Source organism: Mandrillus leucophaeus, unplaced genomic scaffold (genome assembly GCF_000951045.1).
Source record: "Mandrillus leucophaeus isolate KB7577 unplaced genomic scaffold, Mleu.le_1.0 Scaffold8, whole genome shotgun sequence".
Classification (NCBI taxonomy): domain Eukaryota; kingdom Metazoa; phylum Chordata; class Mammalia; order Primates; family Cercopithecidae; genus Mandrillus; species Mandrillus leucophaeus.
The window spans coordinates 3540050-3550560 of record NW_012108696.1 but is presented as its reverse complement, the minus strand read 5'-3'; the positions used below and the strand labels follow the sequence as shown (position 1 = coordinate 3550560).

The window sequence follows — 10511 nt, the reverse complement described above, 5'->3', positions numbered from 1 at the left end:
TCCCGCGCTCATCACCCCACCTTCCCGCGCTCATCACCCCACCACCCCATCCCCATTGTGCTGCCTTGACTGCCCAGGTGTTGCGGAAATCGGCCTACAAGATCGTCAGCGGCGAGGCCGAGTCCGTGGAGGTGACCCCCGAGAACCTCCAGGACTTCGTGGGGAAGCCCGTGTTCACCGTGGAGCGCATGTACGACGTGACGCCGCCCGGCGTGGTCATGGGGCTGGCCTGGACCGCCATGGGTGAGTGTAGTGGCAGGAGGAGATCCCAAGCCATTCCCTTTTCTACCCAAGAACAAGCAGGTCCCACGTTGCACACCTGTGCAGTTGGCCGCTGGGGGCAGTGTGGGCAGCCCAGGGCGTCTGGGGCTGACGGAGGGGAAGGCTGTGAGCACACAGGGGTGGCAGCACACCATGGGCCTTATGGATTTGGGTGACACTTTGATAGGCTTACAGGTGGGGACAAGGGGTCCCTCAGCATGAGCTCATCCAGACGGGCCTTGGGGCCACCACACAGAAAGGAGGCGAGAGGGCAAAGGGGGCGGTGCGGGAGGGGCTGGAGAGGGGCTTGTGTCTCTGGGCAGGGCAGCAGTAGCTGGGGTCCTTGTAGCCCTGGGGGTATCCTCTGTGGCTGGCAGCTGCTGGGGGCTGCCCTGGGGGGCGTAGAGGGCCAGGAACCTGCAGCGCAGCAAAGGTGGAGGCCGGGGTTGGCTCCTAATGGGACACAGCCCTTGCCCGGGGCACCAAGATGCTGAGCTGGGGCAGGAGTGGTCAGGGTGGCCCCGAGGGGTGGACTGAGCGCCAGCCCGGGCTCTGAGGCCTCCCGTGTTCACAGCTCCACACCCATTCCAGGAGGCTCCACACTGTTTGTGGAGACATCCCTGAGGCGGCCACAGGACAAGGACGCCAAGGGTGACAAGGATGGCAGCCTGGAGGTGACAGGCCAGCTGGGGGAGGTGATGAAGGAGAGCGCCCGCATAGCCTACACCTTCGCCAGGGCCTTCCTCATGCAGCACGACCCCGCCAACAACTACCTGGTGACCTCACACATCCACCTGCATGTGCCCGAGGTAACCGCGTCACCCGCTCCCGCCCCGCCTCTGGGCCGCTGGCCACCTACTCACCAGCTTTCCCCACACCCCCCAACAGGGCGCCACCCCCAAGGACGGCCCGAGCGCAGGCTGCACCATCGTCACAGCGCTGCTGTCCCTGGCCATGGGCAGGCCCGTCCGGCAGAACCTGGCCATGACTGGCGAGGTCTCCCTCACGGGCAAGATCCTGCCTGTTGGCGGCATCAAGGAGAAGACCATTGCGGTGAGTGTCCTTGTGCCCGCCCCACAGCACTGGCAGGGCCCACACCACCACGGGACAGGCCTAGTTCCCACCACGCAGCCTCTGTGTGGGGCAGGAAAGAGGGAAGCCCTGGGCTTTGGACTCAGGTTTCTCTGGCCTGGAGCTGGCCTTAAGCTGACCGCCCTAGCTGCCTTCTCCACAGCGAGTCGTGTGGGTTACATTTTAGCGCCTCCACTGGCTGCCCCAGTAGAGGGCCGGGGGCGTGGCTCCTGCTTCCTTTCCCAGGCAGCCCAGCAGCAAGCGGGAGGCTGGAGATGGGGACAAGGTTTAGACATTGCTGGTGTAGGGAGTGTTTGGAGCTCCCGGCCCAGGGACTGGCCTCTTCTTAGGCTGCTGAGCAGGTTGGAGTGCCACTGTCCCTGCTCTTCCGTCCTAGCCCTGCCTGTCCCCAGACTGGACCACACCTGCCGTGTGTGCAGGAAGCCTGGTGGAGTCAGCCAGGATATGCCACTATGAGGGAGGCGTGGTCAAGTGGCCATGACCACCTCGACCTGGACACCAGGCACAAACTCCCTAGATCAATGGTGGGGCAAATTGGGAGGCTTACTGTCCCTGGAGGCAGTGTGCAGTGACAGTGCAAACTGCTGTCCTTTTAAGGGGCTGTGCCTGGCAGACCTGTGTAGCTTCCAGAGCTGGGGAGGGGTGCTGCAGGGCCTGGGGGCAGAGCAGGCCGGGCTCAGATGCTCACAGGCCCGTGTTCAGGCTCCAGACACTGTGTCTGACCCCTGGAGGTGAGGCCGTGGGGGTGTGGCTCATCCAGAGCCCTAAGACTGCTCCCATGGGTGGGGAGGCCCTGGCTCCTGCTCTCAGGCTGTCGGAGCCAAGGCCAATGGTTTGCCTTGAGCCTGTTTCCCCCGCGGGATGGGGATCCTGCTTAGAAGCCCTTTCCTTCCTGGAGGACAGCACACCTGCTGTCCTCCCACAGGCCCAGGCAGGGCTGACCATGACTCTGCCCCCAGGCCAAGCGCGCAGGGGTGAGGTGCATTGTCCTGCCAGCCGAGAACAAGAAGGACTTCTACGACCTGGCAGCCTTCATCACCGAGGGCCTGGAGGTGCACTTCGTGGAGCACTACCGGGAGATCTTCGACATCGCCTTCCCGGACGAGCAGGCAGAGGCAGAGGCGCTGGCTGTGGAGCGGTGACGGCTGCCCCGGGACTGTAGGAAGCGGATGTCAGGCCCTGTGTGGGCTGGAACTGAGCGCTGCGGGGATTGCACCCGGGCCTGGCAGCGGAGCCACCGAGCGAGCAGCTCGATCCAGTGACCCAGATCCCAGGGACCTCAATCGGCTTAATCAGTGTCTGGCACAGAAACTATCTATTTAATGATTAAAGTCATTTCCAGTACGGCGGCAGCCTCCTTTGCCCCAGGAAGGGTGGGTGGGCCAGGGCTTTTGATTCGCGGCCAGGCAGCACCCACAGAGGGCGTGGCTCAGGGCGGGCACCAGAGGGGACGGCGGACAACCCCCCCACCCACGGACAGCAGCAGAGCCAGGGCTTCGGTCAAGCTCTTCTTTATTTCACGGAGAAGCCGGGGGAGGGGCTCAGTCTTTCTTGGCAGCAGCTTTCCTCATAGCGGCCAATACGTTGCTCAGCTCCTCCCGCTTCCTCTTGGCGCGGATGTGCGTCCCCACCTGCCAGGGACGAGGCCGCCGTCAGCCCGGCCCCAACTCCCATCCCATCCCGCCCCTCGGCCGGCAGCGCCCACCTACCCTTTTCTTGATAAACTTGAGGGCCCGTTTGTCCTTGGAGACCTTCAGTAACTCCATAGCACGCCGCTCGTACGGGGCAAAGCCACACACCTCCCGAATCATGTCCCGCACGAACTTGGTGTGTTTCGTCAGACGCTGGGGGGAAAGGGGCCCTTTCCGTCAGGGTAGGGGGAACCCTGCATTCTACTTAAGCAGCTTCTCGCGCTGCCACGATTTCCCTGGCTACTTCCTCCCCTCTGTAAGTAGCTGTGAGAACTAAGGTATTAACCCCTAGCGCTTTTCACCGCGCCCGGAGCAGCTCCCATCCTCCCCAAGTCCCAGTCTCCGCAACACTCGCAGGACGCGCCTGGAGTCCAGGCTGAATAAAGGAGCCCAGTACACTGACACACCTGAAATCCCCCAACCTCACACACCGCAACCTCGGGCCAGCTCCATCAGCGAACTCCTACTCATACGTCAGAACCCCAAACCCGCTGCCCCGCGCCGCTCTCAAGGTGCTCCCTCTGCCCCAGCGTGGACTGCCGCCGCCCCCTTTAGTTCTGCACCCCAACGCGCGTTCTTTCAGGTCGAGAGCCTTTGCCCAAGCCGTGCCCTCCACCCTCCAAGAAACCCCCGACAACCTCCGCGCGGTCCCCGCACTCACCCCGCGGCGGCGGCTGTGCCTGGGCTTGCTCACGTTCTTGGTCACCTTGTGGCCCTTGTTGAGGCCCACGGCCATAGGGTAGCGTAGAGCCATGGCTGCGGACAGCGGCGGGGAGAAGGGGCGGAGGTGAGTACAGGCTCGGTTCCCGAGGCCCAGAGACCCGCGTCCCGGCTTCTTCAGCCTCGCTCGCCACAACCAACCATCCTCCAACCCGCACAGAGGACCCGGGAGTCTGGATGGCGGCGGATAGCGGCGGATCCCGGCAGTGCGGGAAACCACTTACCTACTGCTCTCCCCTGGCGGCCCTGGCGGAAGGGCTGGCGCCGAGCGGAACTCTGGGATATCTACTCGGCTCAGGAGGCGCAGGCCAGAGAGGCAAGAACGGCGCGCGCTCCCCCTGGCGGCTGGAGTCTTCCCCCGCGGTCTCACTGAGCATGCGCGTTTACTCCTGCGAGCCCGAGAGCTGGAGTCGGAACCAGTTGAGGTGGCTATGGCTGCCTTCCTGCCTCTGCTTATGAGATGAGTTCGAATGCCAACTCCGCCGATTTCTGGCCGACCCTGCATCGACGACGTCATCCCCCAGAATTTCTTCAATTGTAGAACGAGAATAATAATAATAAACTGTTTGAACTGTTAAAACGCCCATTAGGCCGGGTGCGGTGGCTCAACGCCTGTAATCTCAACACTTTGGGAGGCCAAGGCTTGTGGATCACGAGGTCAGGAGCTCGAGACCAGCCTAACGGTGAAACCCCGTCTCTACGAAAAATACAAAAAATTAGTCAGGCCTGGTGGCAGGCGCCTGTAGTCGGGAGGCTGAGGAGGAGAATGGCGTGAACCCGGGAGGCGGAGCTTGCAGTGAGCCGAGATCGCGCCACTGCACTCCAGCCTGGGCGACAGAACTAGACTCCGTCTCAAAAATATAATAAATGAATAAATAAATAAATAGCCAGGCATGGTGGCATGCTTCTGTAATCCCAGCTACTCAGGAGGCTGAGGCTGGAGAATTGCTTGAACACCAGAGGCAGAGGTTGCAGTGAGCCAAGATCGCGCCACTGCAGTCCAGCCTGGGCAACAGCGAAACTCTGTCAAAAAAAAAAAAAAAAAAAGTCCCATTAACGAGGGTATTAGTTTCATTATCTATCAATTGGTCAAGCTCTGGACTCGGTCCGAATACAGCAACGTGTAATAGTGCCCCTTGGGGACATCTGATGTAATTTTAGGTGGTGCAGGGACGGGAAGCTAAATAACTGAATCACGTGGCGGAAACACACAAGTTTCCAATTTTTCTCCTTTAATGCTACTAATATACGAGACAGAGTCTCGATTTAGGGCTGCTCTAATTGGGGTTAGCGCTTTCACGTTTTTTCCAGACAGGGTCTTGCTCTGTCACGCAGGCTAGAGAGTGCAGTGCTGTAATCATAACTTATTGCAGCCTTGACTTCCAGGGCTCAAGTGATCCTCCTGCCTTAGCCTCCTTAGCCGGGACCACAGGCACATGCCACCACGCCTGGCTAATTTTTTAATTAAAATATTTGCAGCTGGGTACAGTGGCTGACACCTGTAATTCCAGCACTTGAGGGGCCGAGACAGGGGGATCACCTAAGGCTAGGAGTTCGAGACCAGCCTGGCCAACATGGTAAAACCCCATCTCTACTTAAAAAAAACAAAAAGGTGTGGTGACCTGCACCTATAATCCCAAGTATTCGGGAGCCTGAGGCACAAGAATCACTTGAACCCCAGAGGTGGAGGTTGCAGTGAGCCTAGATCGCACCACTGCACTCCAGCCTGGGCGACAGAGTGAGACTCCGTCTCAAAAATAAATACATTAATTAAAAAGTAAAGACAGGGTTTCATCATGTTGGCCAGGCTGGTCTCAAACTCCTGACCTCAAGTGATCTGCCCACCTTGGCCTCCCAAAGTGCTGGGATTATAGGCGTGAGCCACGGCTCCTGGCCCACTCAGCCTCCATTTCTCCACCTGTGAAATGGGATTGAGAGTCAAGGATCCTGATACATACACCCCACTCCCTCTGCCCACCAGGTGCTAGCAAATTGGAATTACCAAGGAATTTGAACAACATATATGCAAGAGAAGAAGAGTTTTTATTCACAAACAGGAGGCTGGGTCCAGCCCAGAACACACTCTTTCCCTCCTCCTCCCCCTCAGACCCTGCCACCAGCTAGACGAACAGTGTAGACGTCCCTGCAGGTGTGAAGAGTACCAGAGACCCCAGCTGGGGGAAGCTGGCAGGGGTTGGGGGAGATAATCCCAGATGCAATGAGTGGAAAAAATAAATCAGGGACTTAGAAACACAGACAGGAGATGGAGAGGGGTCCATGGGTGGCTCAAGGGTGGCGTGACCTCTCTGAGCCTCAGTTTCCTCATCTGCAAAATGGAAGCAGTCATGTCATCAATAAAGGCCAAACAGGTGAGGCCTTGCAGGTCCCGGACAAAGGCACCTAACAAGGGGCACCTGCACCTCCAAAGCTGTAACTGGTTCCAGGTGCCCGTCGTTTTTCTCGGTTTTGCTTTCCTGTCTTGATGACTTCATCTTGGGCTATGGCCACCCTCTCAGGGGTGTCTCTGTGAGTGTTCTGGCTCCAGGGACAGTTGGAGAGAGGAGCGTTCCCGTCTGGGACGTTAAGGGGCACCCCCCGGTGCTCAGGCTGCAGCAGCGGCCGTGACGTTGAGATCCTGGCGGATAAACCAGGCCCGCGGGCGCGGCAGCCAGCGCCGGAGCAAGCACAGCAGGTGGAAACGCCACGGGTAGAAGACGCCAGCTGCGCGCGTGGCGCCGCCGCGGATCACGGCCAGGGCTGCCTTGGGCCCCGGGGCCGCCTTGACCCTCGTGACTCCCCTGGGGACGGGAGGGCGCGGTGGGGACTGCGGCTGGGGCTGGGCGGCCGCCCATGGGCCCCAGCCCAACCCCAGGCTCGCCCGGGCCTCACCTGACTGCCTCAGTGGCAGAGGCACGATCTCGGAGGCCCAGGACACACATGGTGATTGCCACGTTCACGTCCTGCACGTCCAGTTCCCGCCGCAGGGAGCCGAAGAAGCTGTCCAGCGCGAACTTGGCCGCTGAGTAGGGAGTGGAGAACGACGTGGGCACGCGGCCTGGGAGCGCGGACAGCAGCGGCTGAGTGGCTCCCCGACGTCCGGGAAGCCTGCCCAGACCCTCCAGGCTCACCCGCATCGAGCTCCCCACTCCCCGTCCCGCAGAGCCGGGGCCGAGTGCACGCACCGAGCAGCGAGGACACCACCACCAGGGAGCCCTTGCTGTCCGTCAGGCTGGGCAGCGCCCGCGACGTCAGTTGCACGTAGCTCAGAAAGTTTACCTGCAGGTGGCACTTGCGAGTCACCGGCAGAGGCGGAGCCTGGGGGCAGGGCGGGGCTAGAAACCCGGAGGGCGGGGCCAGAACCGGGTCCGAGGCGGGGCCAGAAACCCGGAAGGCCGGCCCGGGGGCGGGGTCAAGGCCGGGGCGGGGCCTTGGGCTAGGAGGGGCGTGGCCGGGGCGGGAAAGGTGGAGAGCCGGCTCAGGAGTTGGCAGAGCCCCGGCCGCGAAGGGAGCGGACCACCGGTCCCTGAGATCGAGGGGCGGGCTGGGGCCACGGAGGAGCGGAGCACCTGCATGAGCCAGCGCGTCGCCTGGGGGGTGCGGGCTCGCGTGCCGGCCGGGACGCCGCCGATGTGGTTCAGCACGAGATAGTCCAGCCCTCCTGGCCCAGAAACGCCGGTCAGCCCCGAGGCCCCTCCCCAAGACAACGATCAAACCCCGCCCCCGATCTTAGCTCCACCCAGAGCGCTGATCCAGTGAACTCCGCCCCAGGTAACTCCCCCTACGATCAAAGACACCCAGCCCTGGCCTTACTCCCTGGATCTAGCAAGGTTTCGTCCCCATTCAGTGAGGCCCCGTTCAGAGCTCTTTCCCCAAGATGCAATGAGACTCCGCCCCGACCACGCCCCCAGTCCGCATACGTCTCCGCCCTGACACACCTGTTACTGTAGCCACACCCACAGCCCAATTCCGGTCCTGTCCCTAAGGCCTAGGCCAAGGTCCTGGACTCCAGGCTTCAGGCCCAGCCCCTCACCCAGCTTGTCCAGCGCAAACTGCACCACATTCTCGGGCGTCTCAGGGGAGGCCATGTCCGCAGCGATGTAGAAGACCTTGGGGGCGCCCAGCTTCCGGCAGTTCCCTACCACCTGGGGGGGGCCAGAGCTGCCCGTGGGCCTCTTCTCTACAGCAGCGCCCCCCCCACCCCGCACCTGCCAGCCATAGGGAGGCCCCCGCCTGAAAACTCCCCCCCTCACTCTGAGCCTCGAGCCCCATTCGACACCATTCCCAAAAATGTGCCACTGCTGGGGGCACAAAGTGGAGCCTGCGGGCCAGAATGCTGGCCAATTTGGTGGTTAGTCAATCACCAACATCTAAAGCAGGACATTTCACCTACAATTTCCAGATTGCTAGCTTCTCTTGAAAAACTGAAAGGTTTGAGCCCAAGAGCTATACCCTTCCTTGAAGTAGCAATGGGCTGTTTGTTGCTAGGAAGTGGCCATCCTTCCCTTGGAGTTTGAGAACCCTGGCTATCAGCACAGGCATGGACACTGAATACTCTCATTTGCTGAGAAACACTGCACTTTCCAGTCACCGCTTCACTGCACTGGCACAACATCCTAACCCATGAGAAGGTGGGGTTTTTGTTTGTTTGTTTGAGACGGAGTCTCACTTTGTTGCCCAGGCTGGAGTGCAGTAGTGCGATCTCGGCTCACTGCAACCTCCACCTCCAGGGTTCAAGTGATTCTCCTGACTCAGCCTCCCACGTAGCTGGGACTACATGCTCGTGCCACCATGCCCTGCTAATTTTGTTTTTCTTTGTTTTGAGACAGAGTCTCTCTCTGTCACCCAGGCTGGAGTGCAGTGGTGTGATCTCAGCTCATTGCAACTTCCACCTCCTGGGTTCCAGCAATTCTCCTGCCTCAGCCACCTCAGTAGCTGGGATTACAGGTGCCTGCCACCATGCCGGTGTTTTTTTTGTTTTGTTTTGTTTGTTTTTGTTTTTGTTTTGTTTTTTCTTTTTTGTATTTTTAGTAGAGACGGGGTTTCACCATGTTGGCCAGGCTGGTTTTGAACTCCTGACCTCAAGTGATCTGCCCGCCTTGGCCTCCCAAAGTGCTAGGATTACAGGCATGAGCCCACCGTGCCTGGCCTAATTTTTGTATTTTTAGTAGAGACGGGGTTTCACCATGTTGGCCAGGCTGGTCTTGAACTCTTGACCTCAGGTGATCCACTTGCCTCAGCCTCCCAAAGTGCTGGGACCACAGGCGTGAGCCACCGTGTCTGGCCAGAAAATGGTTTTATTGTCCCCGTTTTGCAAATGAGGAAACTGAGAGGCTCAGAGAGGTTAGGCGACTTGCCCAAGGTCACACAGGAAGCCTGGATCATTGCAGGGATTCAAACCTAGGCTCTCTTCCCTCCCGCCATGAGCACCCCCACCATTCATCTAGACATGGGGTGGCTCACCTTCTGCAGGAGGGCCTCAGTGTGGGCAGTGAGCACCAGGTGGGAGCCCAGACGCGCGTAGTGATAGGCCAGCTCCTCACCGACACCAGCGCTGGCCCCTGTCAGCAGTACTCGCGCTCCCTGGAGGCTGGCTGGCCATAGCCAGGGTGGTCACTCTGGGCGGAGGACAGGACAGCTGGCCCGGTTTCTCCCTCCCTCAACCCCAGGTGCTCACCTGGGTCGAAGTTGTCATCCCAATAATAGGCGAAGAACAGGGCCCCCAGCCCTGTGAGGAGAAGCACCTTCATGGTCCTCTGTGGGCCTGCAGAGGGACAGGGGACAGAGGTGGCCGGCACAGGCCTGGCCCACAGCCACCGCGTTTGGTGGGTGTTTGGTGATGCCACCGCCTTGGATCCACGCCCTCCTCTCCACAACCACCACCTGTCCAGGCCACCACGGTGGCTCCACCGCACCTGCACCCTCTCCCTCCACCCTTCTCAGCCCTCTCCATCCACACACCTTGCCTCCCCTGGACTGAAAATCCTTCCTGTTCCAGTTAGAATAAAAACCAGACTCCTTGGTGGCCACAAGCGCCCTGCGCGGACCTGTCCTCCTTGCTCACTTTGCTCCACTAAAACAGACCCTTTGCTGTTCCTGGAAACCAGCTGGCCGGGCGCGGTGGCTCACGCCTGTAATCCCAGCACTTTGGGAGGCCCAGGCGGGTGGATCATGAGATCAGGAGATCGAGACCATCCTGGCTCATATGGTGAAACCCCATCTCTACTAAAAGTACAAAAAATTAGCCAGGCGTGGTGGTGGGCGCCTGTAGACCCAGCTACTCGGGAGGCTGAGGCAGGAGAATGGTGTGAACCCGGGAGATGGAGCTTGCAGTGAGTTGAGAAGATTGTGCCACTGCCCTCCAGCCTGGGCAACACAGCGAGACTCCGTCTCAAAAAAACAAACAACAAAAAAAGCCAGTCACCATCTTGTCTCAGGGCCTTCGCATAGGCTATTTCTACTGCCTAGAATGCTGTTCCCAGATATAATCAAATGGCTTGCTCTCTCACTTCTTTCAAGTCTCAGTGCAAAAGTGACCTCCTTGGGCTGGGTGCGGTGGCTCACGCCTGGAATCCCAGCACATTGGGAGGCTGAGGCAGGCAGATCACTTGAGGTCAGGAGTTTGAGACCAGCCTGGCCAACATGGTGAAACCCCACCTCTACTAAAAATACAAAAATTAGCCGGGCGTGGTGGCAGGTGCCTGTAATCCCAGCTACTCAGGGGGCTGAGGCACACACATGCCTGTAATC

At 59.9% G+C, this 10511-nt stretch overlaps 3 protein-coding genes across 12 annotated transcripts in view; 1 reads left to right on the top strand and 2 right to left on the bottom strand.

Moving 5' to 3' along the window:
• Window positions 1–2697, top strand: part of LONP1 (lon peptidase 1, mitochondrial) — a 23805-nt gene extending 21108 nt beyond the window's left edge. Inside the window, exons 15-18 of the mRNA XM_011967476.1 lie at window positions 78–243; window positions 853–1070; window positions 1150–1314; window positions 2313–2697. Coding sequence (XP_011822866.1) covers window positions 78–243; window positions 853–1070; window positions 1150–1314; window positions 2313–2495 — 732 coding nt within the window. The 3' untranslated portion in view covers window positions 2496–2697. The remainder of the gene's footprint in view (window positions 1–77; window positions 244–852; window positions 1071–1149; window positions 1315–2312) is intronic.
• Window positions 2654–4049, bottom strand: RPL36 (ribosomal protein L36). Of its 2 annotated transcripts, none has more exons than XM_011967382.1 (4): window positions 3989–4049; window positions 3706–3800; window positions 3063–3197; window positions 2654–2984 (listed from the first exon to the last, which is right to left on the bottom strand). In XM_011967382.1, the coding sequence occupies exons 2-4, from the start codon at window positions 3796–3798 to the stop codon at window positions 2895–2897; spliced, it is 318 nt and encodes a 105-aa protein (XP_011822772.1). In that variant the 5' UTR covers window positions 3799–3800; window positions 3989–4049; the 3' UTR covers window positions 2654–2894. The 2 variants fall into 2 exon arrangements, with proteins under 2 accessions (XP_011822772.1, XP_011822773.1); XM_011967383.1 differs by having other exon boundaries at window positions 3993–4014.
• Window positions 4050–5788: 1739 nt separating this feature from the next.
• Window positions 5789–10511, bottom strand: part of HSD11B1L (hydroxysteroid (11-beta) dehydrogenase 1-like) — a 10159-nt gene continuing 5436 nt past the window's right edge. Inside the window, exons 3-9 of one of the 9 annotated variants that reach the window (XM_011967393.1) lie at window positions 9439–9563; window positions 9225–9355; window positions 7795–7906; window positions 7331–7422; window positions 6947–7040; window positions 6654–6819; window positions 5789–6562 (exon numbers count right to left, since the gene is read on the bottom strand). In XM_011967393.1, coding sequence (XP_011822783.1) covers window positions 6367–6562; window positions 6654–6819; window positions 6947–7040; window positions 7331–7422; window positions 7795–7906; window positions 9225–9355; window positions 9439–9563 — 916 coding nt within the window. In that variant the 3' untranslated portion in view covers window positions 5789–6366. Of the gene's footprint in view, window positions 6563–6653; window positions 6820–6946; window positions 7080–7330; window positions 7423–7794; window positions 7907–9224; window positions 9380–9438; window positions 9564–10511 lie in introns of all 9 variants that reach the window. The other 8 variants (XM_011967384.1, XM_011967386.1, XM_011967390.1 and 5 more) reach the window with 8 other exon arrangements.

Excerpts from the sequence above, each read along its gene's own strand:
- RPL36 (XM_011967382.1), bottom strand. The coding sequence starts at position 3,798 with ATGGCTCTACGCTACCCTATGGCCGTGGGCCTCAACAAGGGCCACAAG. Across the intron at positions 3,198-3,705 it reads GGCACAGCCGCCGCCGCGGG|CGTCTGACGAAACACACCAA; the intron begins GTGAGTGCGGGG and ends CTTTCCCCCCAG. Across the intron at positions 2,985-3,062 it reads TCAAGTTTATCAAGAAAAGG|GTGGGGACGCACATCCGCGC; the intron begins GTAGGTGGGCGC and ends CGTCCCTGGCAG.